This window comes from Rousettus aegyptiacus, unplaced genomic scaffold, assembly GCF_014176215.1.
Source record: "Rousettus aegyptiacus isolate mRouAeg1 unplaced genomic scaffold, mRouAeg1.p scaffold_m13_p_18, whole genome shotgun sequence".
Taxonomy (NCBI): domain Eukaryota; kingdom Metazoa; phylum Chordata; class Mammalia; order Chiroptera; family Pteropodidae; genus Rousettus; species Rousettus aegyptiacus.
The window spans coordinates 2,776,950-2,790,086 of NW_023416293.1; the positions used below are offsets into that span (position 1 = coordinate 2,776,950).

Below are 13,137 nucleotides of genomic sequence, written 5' to 3' on the forward strand. Positions count from 1 at the left end.
ACCTTTTTCAATATAAGCAATATATTCTCTCATTCTCTATTCATTAGGGTAGGAGAATGAGATGAGACATGAAGGGATCTAGATTTTCATGGATCAACAACAAAATAAAGAGTAAAGAGTTGATTTATGGCATTAGCAAAGATACCAAACTTAACACTTACTTTTGCAAAGGCTTCAAAAATGTCAAAAGAAGGTGGCAGCTGAGAAGCATCCTGTATTTCTTCTCTCATGAAGTGTTGAAATGTCATTGCAAGTTGCCTGAGGCCTTCTTTCTTATCTTCGGTCAGTTTGTTAATATCTTTTTTTAAAGAAAAATAAATAGTACGATCACAGAGTGAACTTTTAATGAATAATTTTCAGGTGTTCAGTGGTAGCTCTTAAACTAGATATTTCCTGCCCTAGATTCCATTCTGACAGAGAGCAAATGCATAGCTTTTTTTTTTTTTTGACAACAACAAATCATAATACATACATTATCAATTAAATTCTGCCACAGTTCATCTACAATATAAGATTAACCACCTGTCAAAACAAAATATATACACATAGAGATGAAAAAACATTAAAAACAAAATCAGTCAAGATGTCTGTTACCAGATTTTCTACATCATCCTGTATACATGCTCAAACCATGACAAATGCTTATTAAGTCAGTGAATTTAAGCAGACTTTTCCGTTAAAGAATTTAAAACCAGGTCATGACTAACTGGTAAACAGTATCATTTCAAAGGCAAAAAAGAAAAGGAAAGGAAGAAAGAAAGGAGGAAAGAAAGGAAAGAAAGGAAGAAAGGAAGAAAGAAGAAGAGACGAGAGAGAGATGAGAGAGAGAGGGAGAGAGAAGAAGAGAAAGAAAGAGAGAGAGAGAGAGAGAGAGAACGGACTAAAAGTTTAGTTGAAGTTCAAATTGGTGAAATCTGTCACATATAAAGTACATCAGGAAGAAAAGATGGATCAACCAAAGAAATCTTAACTTCAAGTTATTTTCTGGTTGAATAAACAAGATATGATGCTGCTTCAACTCCAATAGAAGGAGAAAGTTCCAAAGCCAATATCATCACCTTTTTAAAAACTCGGTGTACTTTACCCACAAAAGGGTGTTAAGGCTAAGAGTACACAATTTGATGATAACATTTGAGAGCATTTCACTGAAGCAGTAATATAACAAGAAAAAAAAATAACTGATTAGTTCTTTATTAAAACTTGAAATAATACATCACATTGGACAACAGTGTAACTCTGCTTATCTCTACACATTTTATTAAATTACTTGTTCAACAGAACAATTATCCCAACTATTTTTTCTTTTTTAAATCATGTAAAAATACACATAACATAAAATTTACCTTAGCAACCATTTGTAAGTATACAGTTCAGTAGTATTAAATTGTTACGCAGCCATCACCGCCATCCATCTCCGTAACTCTTTTCATCTTGTAAAACCAAAATTCTATACGCATTAAACAATCATTTCCCGTTCTTCCCTCTCCCCAGCCTGTGGTAACCACCATTTTACTTTCTGTTTTTACGATTTTGACTACTCTAAGTACCTCATATAAGTGAAATCATACAGTATTTGTCTTTTTATGACTGCCTTATTTCATTTTGCATAATGTCCTCAAGGTTCATCCATGTTGTAGCATGCGTCAGAATTTCCTTCCTTTTTAAAGCTGAATAATACTTCATTGCATACACATACCACATTCATCCATGGATGGACACGTTTGTTACTTCCATATTTTAGCTACTGTGAATGATACTGCTACAAATATGGACAAATAAATACCTCTTCAAGACCCTGCTTTCAGTTCTTTTGAGTATATAACCAGAATCCAGGGTCAGATGTTAATTCTGTTTTTAATTTTTTAAGGCACCTCCCTACAGTGTTGCACAGCAGCCACACCATTTTACATCCACACCAACAGTGCACAAGGATTCCAATTTCTCCACATCCACATCAACACTTATTATTCTTTTTCTTTTCGATAGTTGCCATCCTAATGGGTATGAGGTGGTATCTCACTGTAGTTTTGATTCGCATTTCTCTAATGATTGGTGATTCTTAAATAATAACTTATTGGCACTTACGATCCGATAACCATAAACTCTGTACTAGATCATCTTCTTTGTCTCCATCCGGAAATATTAGACTGTGTAGCAAATTTACTCTATGAGTGGGAGTTCAGGAGAAGAACAATGCTCACTGCTGTGAGAGAGCCCATGTCGTCTGTACCTTCTACTTTCCTGATAACCTAAAGGACCCTAAATGTTCCCTGGAACTCCCCCAACACCCCCTATTCCTGTTCACAGCACTGTTCCCTGACATTAAAAAGAAACCAAGAGCGCAAAGAGAATGAGGTAGAAACAGAAGAAAAATTATTTTCTCAACTGGACTAAGGGTTACACTCCCCTTACTCCCTAAGCTGACTCTTTAGAAACTCCTATTGGCCAAAGCTATCCTGGAATAAATTAAATAAGCTAATGTTAGATTTGCCTCACATAATGGAGAGACCAAAAAAAAAAGGTTAAAAATGAAGCAATTAACCAGCTCAACAAGCAAATGATAGGAATTTTTTTTTTAGATGCTGATAGACAATCACTTACTTGACTCCAGATCATAAAATGAGTAAAGTTTCTCCGATTCAGAGGGGGTTTCTTCCATCTATGAAATAAAGGGGGGAAAACACCATAATTAATTTTGAGGTCTCTAATATATAAATGAAAATGTTTGAGTATCTTTAGATATTTAAATGAAAGTCTATTACAAAGGCATATTCTATATAGTAATTCCTTCTATTCACTTTCTTAGAGTTGAATTATTTGATCAGTAACAGTTAAAATAAAATAAAGTTGTGACTTAACCACCAGTCTAATTTCCAAATGCAAAACTCTTTTACAAGAAGTTTTCATAAGTTTATATTTTCCCCAAATCTACCTACGGACGTATAGTTTTTTAAGGATCTTATTATTAATTGTCATAAAAAAGCAAAGATGAATAAAAATAATAGTTTACTACAAACTACACAATCTTGGGCAAATTACTTAATCTTGAGTTAAGAATCATCAATTTCCTTATCTGAAACAAAGGAGTAATAATAGCACTAATTCACTGGGTTGTGGGGATGAAGTGAGGTATATCATGTTTCAATTACCACAGGGCCTGGAAATAGTAAGCTCAATAGAAGGTAATGATTACTTAATTGTTTTCTATTAGATTTTGATTCAGTAGGTCAAGGGTGGAGACTGACAACTAGTGCCTTGGGTCACTCTGAAGCAACTCATTTCTTTTTTATATTAATAAAGCAGCAGAAATGTTCAGACTCAAATGTAATAGTAATTATACTTTTCATATACAGTGATTACAGAGATGCATAATGACAAAGTTGGTCTGAATTTACTAGTGCTTTGAAATAAATCTGTATTTTTCAGTTCAACACAATGTACACATTTAAAAATAGTGGTAAGTATGTGTGACAGATATTTTATATTTCAGTCCAAATATAATGCCCATTTGGTATTCCAAATCCATTTTTTAAAAATTGAGATGTACTTGATATATAACATTGCATTAGTTTTAGGTATATGATAATACTTGTATATTCTTAAAACCCCGTATAAAATTTTATAGCCAAAAAAACTCGATAAACAACAGGACAGAACAGAACTGGAACCTGCAATAATTGAGAAAGAGATAATCATGCTAAAGCCTGAATATCAAAAGCCTGAAGAGCTAAACCCAAAAAATTTCTGGAAGGTGTCACCAGAGGGGATTTTGGCAGAGTAAGGAAAACAACTAGAGAAACAAATTCATGGAATCTTTGCTATAAATAAAAAAATAAGCACTCTTCCATGTAAGATTAATTACCTAATTAAAATCTCACTTGAAGAGGCAACCAAAAAAATTATATACTTGCCCTATACATTAGTTCACAGTAAAAAAGAAAGTCATTGTAACAGACATTACTAACATCCCATGCCCCAAATATACAGGACCTTATGTCTCCATCCCCAGGAGATCACACAGGGCCTTCAAAAAGGGGCCATGTACTTCATCACTGCCACTGATGCCACAATTAATAGGAAAACAGCAAGTTTTTGTCTTAGGATACTCCCTGGAATAACCCACCTTCTGCCTTCACGTGGGTTTAAAATTCAGCCTTAAATAAGAATAATAAAGGCAATTGTGAGTGCTTTTGTTAAATGAAAACCCAAGCGTATTTCACAAGTTTTATACTCACAAGTTTGACAACAACTCTGCCAAGAAGTCGGACAGAATCTGGAGGATACCTGGGTTTGCAGCTTTTAAGGCATTTGCATTCCCGTTTGTGGTCTGGCCAACCTTTTTTCTGTTAAGAGTGGACAAACAAGACATAAAAATTTAACTTTCATTTATACTGGTTTTGAACATTGAGAGTTAGCGTCATTAATTGCATCTCAACAGGCTAACTACAACTGAAAAATAGAAAAGAAAGCAATTTTCTAATGCCATTCATGATCCAGGATTCAGTCTTTGCCAAGTATGCAGTCACCAGGTGCGGACATCGCCAGCTTCCGCTTTACCTCTGTCCTTTAATTTGCCCCCTGGTTATTACCTGGCTGGTAGAGTCCAAAGAAAGACTCATTATGCTTGTTTAATAATTTATAAGACAGTCTTTTATCTGATTAAATAGGATTCAATAATAGACAGTGATTTGGAATACAAAAACAAAATACGCTCCAAATTAGAAAATAAAACACACAATTTAGGAACATCCAAACAGGGCAGATAGATTTCTGAATTTCCATCTACTACAGTAAGTAGAGAAATATCAGAAGTGCTAACGTGACAAAAAATATAAAATCTTGTTTTTGAAGATAACATAGAAAGGGGTTATTAGCTAAAGTGATGAAATGTCCAGTCTGCTCAAGACTGTCTTGTTATTTACATTGTCCTGGCCTAATTATTAATAGTTCCCTTTTCATTCAGGAAAAAAAAATGTAGTTTAGATGATAAATTTTATGGTCACTTAACCCATAATCCTAGCCATGTGATGGTGGTGTGGCTTGAAGAGACCAGTGAGCCAGTCACTGGTCCTGCAAGACTAAGGATAAAAGGACTAAAGGGAAGGCCATTCTCTCCCTGAGTCTTGGGTCAGAAATGCCATGACTCCCTTCATACAGGATTACTTCCTTTTAAAATTAAATCCAGAGTATCTAGCATTTAGCCCTGCTGAGTAAGACAGCTAGACCAAGTGCCTAATAGGTTCTGCTCCAACTGAGAGCTAGGAGTTCCATCACTGCAATGCCTGATGCTCATGCCTCTTCTTATTTCAGACATTATAAATCTGCCTCCCAACTTCTGAGCCTATAGAATCCCCCTCGGAAGAACTCTCTCTCTTCCACTTATGGCACAAATATGCCTCACAACCAAAAATTTCTAAAGAGCTGCAACTACTTTGAAATTGTGACTCAGGTTCAAGTTTAAGCCAGTTTTTTGTTCAGAAGGACTTACAGTTTCAAGTTGCTGAGTGGAGGTCTGGTTCATCTGCTGCCACCTCCTAATAACTCAGATCCTGAAGACGTCGTTACAAGGGGTAAACACATCACTTCGTTTATCATCCCCACCCACAGTTACCGCACGTCATTCCTTCATATCCACTATGGCAGTGTTCTTAATGTGATGTTTATAATCTTTTTTTTTTTTCAGTATTTATACTTCACTCACTTCTAAATAATACTAAGGTGCTTCAAATTAAAGATGTGTATGGAATAAGGTTGTAAAATTAAAAACAGAAGGTGTTGAAATTATATAAAAAAAAGTCCTCTAGCATTTACTTAACATTCTACCGTGTGCCAGACACATGACTAAGCAATTAAAAAGAAAATTTCATTTGATTTTCACAATAATACAAATAGCAGATAATATCCTTATTTTAAGGATGAAGAAAGTAAGCCTTAAGAGCAGAGATCTAACCTCTAAGCTACATAAATATAAAAGGGGAGAGTAAAAATTCTACTTAGTATGCTAAACATGAGAGCTAAATAATTACTGTGTTGTGTGCTACATTTATTTGAGTTGCCTTACAGGCAAGGCAAGGTCAAAAAAAAAAAAAAGTGCAATGGCTTATATAATTCTCATCTGACAGAAAAGAAAAACACATAGCTTTACCAAGTATTAAATCACAGGAGGATTTTACTGTGAGAATGCTAATTAACATACTGGACAATGCCTTCAACAACAGTTTACAACTATGATGGCCTTTCATACAGCCACTTCTAATGTCAGTAACTCACTAAAAGGCATAATATTAAAATGTAACTCAGTGGTGGGGAAATGTCACTATTGTTCAGGAGGCTAGTCATGGAATAGAGATGAGCAATTACCAACATGTATAAGATCCCTAAAAAAATATGGTTCCATTGTCAAGTAAGTTTGAAGAACACTACATAATATAGACCCTGCTTAGAGATTTGAAATATATTTAGCTTACCAGAAATTCTAAAAAGCTCTGCATTAAAGAACCTTGTCTAGATTAGTTAACACAGTTTCCCGTGATTATAATTGCCATCCTTTGGGAAGTTAGGTTGGCATATGCTGACTCAGATATACATATACACTCTCTTTCCTTTATCTGGTCTTTGAATGAGACTGGGTTAAATAGACAAATTCTCCATCATTTCATGCTGACAGGAAACTGGCATGTTGACATTCGTGATTACTGACCGGAGAAAGAACCACAACTTTGGTGGAAGAGTTTTGATTTGGTATTAAAAGTCAAGAAGCCTGACAGGTGCACTCAATGCACCAGTCATGTGAGCGGGAATGAACTACAGGGCCAGCGAGTCTCTGAGAAAGCTCCTTTGGCTCTGCTCAAAGCCTGAGTAAGTGGCCAGCTGAAAAAGAACTGCACCTACTGAAATAAGGCTGATGTAATTTGGACCAAAAGATATTAGGGGCAGATTTTAACCAATACTTAACTCAACTACAAAAGATCACCCATTACTCCTTTGTTAAAACCTCCAGTTTTGAGCAGCTCATCCTCCTAGTAACTTACCAGAGTGAAGTAACTACAAAATGTACCCCTAGGTAACAAATCAACTAACCTATCAGATGACATTGTTTAAACATCCAAATTTTGGAAAATTCTTGTCAAAAGCTATTTTAGGACTGTAACATAATTTATATTGAGTTCTGTTTTCTCAACAGTAATTAGAAACTAAACAATAGGTTTCTCAAAACCATTCCTAGATCACTGCATGAAAACATCAGACAACATACTTATCTTACCATTTGCTTCAGCAAAAAAGATGTTCATTCTTTTCATCTAAAAACCAAATCAGTTCTATATAAATACGGAAAGCAATCATACAACTTAAAACTGGTCTGTAATACAGTATCAACTTTATAGGCCACTCCATTTCTTACCATGATAGTAAAATCCATGTTTTTAAAACATTAATTGTTAGGATTTATTGTTCAGCTTCATCTATCACATCTGTTAAGCCACACTAGTATAAGCGTACCAAGAAAAGACTTAAACAAAATCTTTAAGTAACTGCATTTGACTTTGAAGCAAAACCCTACCAGCATACAAAAACTTTAGGCATTATCTTCACTCTACAAACTTTAATCCTGGTCTAGATTTCAATGGCACATTATTTATCTGCCAGTTCCTCAAACACAAACTTCTTGATTTACCTTTTCCTGTTTTCTTTCATTACTGCAAATACAGGATATAATTAAGATTTTGTTTACAATACTGATTGTAATGTTTTCTGTTCTTGTAGTTGAAAATTAACAATGATGTACAATAAGGACAAATTAGCATAAAAAAACAAAGGAAATGAAAATATTGTGTTGAGAAATAAGACAATGGGAAACAAGAGTTTTAGATGGAAAAAAAGGAAATGAAGATGTCTCTGATTTAATTCCATTTTCAGCACATGCATGACAAAAAACAATTTCAGAACCTATACGGTTTCATGTTTTACAGTATTTCTATAGATTCAGACCATAAACGAATTAACTAAATCAATAGTTCTCAATGGGGATAATCCTAATCTTGAGAGCTGTTTGGAAAATTTACGGTGGCATTTTTGTCTGTCACAATGCTTGAGAAGCAGCATTGACACTCATGGCTGGGAACCAGAGATGCTGGACATGCTGTGTAGGGCCGTTCCCCACAATGAGGAACTGCTCCAAATACAACACAACTTTTAAATGTCCCATTGGACATCCTGTAAAGGTAACAAATTTGTTTGTAATTATCTGATCCTAGAACTAACCCTCCTCTCATATATAAAAACAAAATGCTTGTTTTTACCAGTCTTAATAGCACTGAATATTCTAGGTAAGTCAAGGGAAGATTTCATTTTAAGGACTTTAGCAAAAGTTATTCAACATTTCATAAAGGCATGTCACCGAAGGCGATACCACTTAAAGTATCTGCATTACTAATAAAACATATTTTCTGATCTCTGTTTTGCACTTCCTTTTTCACAGCGACTCTGGATAGGTGCATGTATATGGCTTCTTAGTCTATGTCTTTTAGTCTAGTCACACCTGAGCAGTTATAGTAAAATATGTATTATTTTATTATGAGTTGTTTTAATTTTCTTTCTCCTTTATGTTCCAGTTATGGCATTGATATTTAATTTTGAAAATATATAACTAGGTAGATTGTAATACCTATGAAATTTCATTTCAAGATAGTAGAGAGTACAATAAAAATTGTCATAGAAAGGTAGAGTTGGGTCTGAGAGCTGCAAACTCCAGATCTAGAATAATGCTACACATAATTATACAAACCATACACATTCGTAAAAATATGTTTTTAAATACACAGCCTGAGATCGACTGAAGAAATACCGATAGCACCGATGAGATAGGACCAGGTATCTGAACTGTTTTCAATCACTGCAGGGGGTCCCATGTGTAGCTAAGGTTGAAAACCCCTAAAAGCAACAAATGAACAGGACAAACAAACAGAGACTCAAGGATATGGACAATAGACTAGTGGTTACCAGAGGGTAAGGGGGAGGGGAAAGGGAGGAGGAAGACGGGGTAACGGAGGTCGAATATGTGGTGACAGAAAGAAATCTAACTATGGGAGGTGAACACAGTATAAATACGTATATGCCTTATTGTTAAAGTGTACAGCTGAAACTTACTGGATTTTGTTAAACGATGTCACCATAAAAATTTAATTAATTAAAAAAAAAAACCTGAGCTAGACAAAATTTAAAAGGAGGCCACCATATGTGTTAAATAGATGAAACGATAAAACACTATTCTATACTTATCATTAACTATTGCCCTGCAGAAATGAACATTTTATAATATTGAGGTAGGGGAAATGTTTCTAAGTAGGACATAAACCCCAAACCATAAAGGAAAAGATATACATATTAAACTACATGAAGATAAATAACTTTTGCACATAAGAAGGAAAAAAAATCTAATACCACGAACAAGGTTGAAAGATAAAGGATAAACCAGGAAAACAAAATCTAAAATATGTAGACAGTATTAAATGTCTCCAAAAACAAGGTCCTACAAAATCACTAAGAAAAGGATGAAGATTTCAATTAAAAAAAATAAAAATAAAAAATAAAGGACATGAATAGGAAACTTGTGCCTAAAAAAGAAAAACACGCAAAAAAACACAAAACACACCAGTGACAAAAGAAATGCTAACAGAAACAAGATAACATAGGTGACTGGTTAGTTTAGTGAAGATGGATGAAACTAGCAGTATTTAGAAGTGTCTAGGGCAGAGCGAAGTGGGGGCTCTGCAGCCTTGTGTAAAGGTAAGAATGGTAAGTTTCTTCCATCTTTCTCATGAATAATAATAAATTTAAAAATTGTTCATCTGCATATTGTTGGCACAGAAGTAATATTATAATGCAGTTAATCTTAATGAATTTCAATAATGTAAAGAAATGTTTCAGAATGATCATCATAGATTTAACATACTGAAAAATTGGTTATAATTTTTCCAGCTTTTCCTAAAAGAAAAAGCCATTTGTCTTTCTCCTTGTACTTTTCCAATACTGTTTGAATTTTCTACAAATATCATGTATTATATTTACAAATCAAAGCAAATATAACTACTTTATATCTAGTATAAGGTAAAAAGCATTTTTATAAGAAAGAGAAAATTACTGTTTAATAAACACTTAACTTTTTAATGTTTATTTTGGAAAACATGGTTGTAGCTCAAAGAATGGTTTAAATGCATTAATTTTTAAATGCTAAAAAACACTTCAGTGAATTCTTTTGTAACATTTATGAGATCTTTTGTGATGCAAAGACTCATTCAAGAAACTGTTTTATCAATTTTGCTTTGTTATGTCTAATTTTCTTAAATAAGTGCACTACCAATTAGGAATATCTTGCATTCATCAGGTGTTCGACAGATATCTCATGATTTATTCTAAAACTAGTACCATTCAGAAGATACAATTTGCTCTATGTTTATCACTGATTATTTAAAATTAATGCCATTCAAAAAGAACAAAGGACAGTAAAACCACTAACAATTCTTTTTTGACCAGTGTGAGATGTTCTTCAGTGCTTGATTACAAAAGGAGAGGACTGATGAGATGTTACAAGAGAAAGAGAAAATCAATTTACTTCATTCTTACTTAAAATAACCTTTGCATTATTATTATAACATTTCCCTCCCCTCCTTGGCTACAGAGTGACTACAGGACAATAATTCACTTAAATACTGTTAAACATTGGATTCGGGTTGGAGTAAATACTCATTGCAGAGCAGCTTATTATTGTTTGGGATGAAATATTAGAAGGGTCAACATGTATGGAGCCTGGTTTGGGTAAAACACAACTACTTCATGACCTGGGATCAGCAGACATGCAGTAAGAGGACTAGATTCAGTAATCTCAAAGGTAGAATCTCAATGATAAAATTTGTGACTTTCTAATAACCACTCCTAACAAATATATGAATTATGTCAAAATACGTTTGAAACCTCCCCCCATTAGGCTTACATAGAACTGAAATTTTGAAACAGTATTTTCCACAGATTTTGGGTCACTAATTGACCAAAATATATTTTTAAAAAAGAATTCTTTTAAGCCAGTTTATTCAACAATTCCATTGTTGTGATTAATAATCACCATGAGTTGAACATTTTCTATGTGAAACACTGCCATAATTTTTTGCCCACATATGCATGACTTGCCCCTCTCACAATCAATCATCTATGTAGATTTCCTATGGGCTAAAGTTAGGATAGTGGAGTTGCCATGAAATTTGCAGAAAAGAAAAGAGACGCAACAGCTTTCTATTCACTTACAGACTACTTAGCAGCAAATAAATAATAGCTTCTTCCTTAGACCTTACATGTAATGCAATATTGAATTTCAGGTTGACAGAAGGAGGAAGACCTGAAAAGTTGGAATCTGAGGAAAGAAAACTGGAATGCTAAGCAGGCTGTCTAACCAGCTACAGTTGACTGACAGGTATCGATTAAAACTGCATAAAATCTCCATAGAGTATGCTGGAGACCTAGGATAGACGTTAGACTCGTCACTCTAACAGCTCACTGAATGCTGTACCAAATGTAGAATAAGAACACCTTGCATCTAATCGAATTAGACAAATAAGAATATATAAAAGATAGACTGACACAGGAGGGTGGTCACAGGGCATGAAGTTGGCAGAAGAAAAGAAGTAAGAATTAATACTTCTTATGAAACGGGAATTACAGTCTCCTAGTTAACTGAGGAACTATATAATAAGTGTTAACATTAGTGCCCCAACATCAATCCTGATGCCGTGTAGGGTACAGGTCAAATCCATTCCACCACTAGTTTTTGTAAAGTTTTATTGAAACATAGCCATACTCACAGTTTACACTCAGGTGCAGGTGCCCTGTCGGATATGGGTCTGGTGCTCAGGAGAAAGGAGGAGGCTGGAGGGGGAGTTTTGAGGATGATTAATGCACAGGTGCCAACTGAAATCATGGGAGTAGATGGGATCACTTACCAGAATGGAAAGTGAGAAAAGAAAAATCAAGGACCAGACATTTTTAGAAGTCAAAAAAAAAAAAATACAATCAAGTAATTTTAAGCTTTATACAATATTCTCTTTTTAGTTACAATCAGATACGAAGCGAACTTCTCCACACAGTATTCTGTATATCCTACCAGTCTGAAACCTGGCAAAGAGCTATTTATGAAATAAAGAACTTGGTTCTCTTCATCACCACCATTTCGGGTATGATATTCTAGAAACCAACTTATTAAATCACCCTGTTAAGTGCTTACTAGGGTGGGAGTCACCAAAAATTAAATCATTCTACAGCTAAGCATAAACTCAAAAATATGATTCACATGTTTAAAAAGGCCTATAATTATCAACATAAAAGAGCCTCTCTGCTAATATAGTACTTTTTAAAAGTATATAAACTGCAATTTGATGCAGTACCCAGCTGTTTATTTTGCTCGGCAATTAATTCAATTAGAAATGTGCATATTATAAATCAAATTAAATCGAGCAGAGGTGAAATAATAATTGGTGAATTTACTTGAAATTGATTTACTTGCTCTCAATATTGCAAATTTCAAGAATGCATTTTTATGAGAAAACTCAGCCTGCTCCTCCCCTTTGATCTCATAATCATTTGTGATTTTATGATTATGCCGACATCAAAATAAGACTGGTTCAAATACATAATCTATTACATTATATGACAACTCATAACAAGGTATACACAGAGGACTACAAAGCCACTGATGAGAAACTATTTTGGCCAATATCAGAAACAGTACTGTACATAGCAGTAAATATATCTGTATGTATGTATGCTATATATAAAGCACAGACTTGGTTTGGTGTGTATCCTCCACTCACTAAACAAACACACAGAGATGACCTCTGGAAAACAGAAATAGGGAGCGGACCTGGAGAAGACTTTTACTTTTGGCTCTGTATTATTTTATGTTGTGTTGATTTTTATAATGAAAATATATCCTTGTATGGTTTATGTTTAAAAATAAAATGTGAAAACCAATGGCATTGATACTATCCATATGGGCACACAGGACATTATCCTTTAATACTTCAATAGCCTCTCATAAACAACTCGTTGATGGCAGAGCATCACACATCAAATGCTAAGCTAGTGAAGCAG

At 34.3% G+C, this 13,137-nt stretch overlaps 1 protein-coding gene across 2 annotated transcripts in view; it reads right to left on the minus strand.

Annotated features, from left to right (window-relative positions):
• SMYD3 (SET and MYND domain containing 3) overlaps positions 1-13,137 on the minus strand; it is a 536,963-nt gene that overhangs the window by 415,397 nt on the left and 108,429 nt on the right. Inside the window, exons 3-5 of one of the 2 annotated variants that reach the window (XM_036235368.1) lie at positions 4,236-4,343; positions 2,602-2,659; positions 162-298 (exon numbers count right to left, since the gene is read on the minus strand). In XM_036235368.1, the coding sequence (XP_036091261.1) occupies positions 162-298; positions 2,602-2,659; positions 4,236-4,343 (303 nt within the window). Of the gene's footprint in view, positions 1-161; positions 299-2,601; positions 2,660-4,235; positions 4,344-13,137 lie in introns of those variants that run through there. The other variant, XM_036235369.1, reaches the window with a different exon arrangement.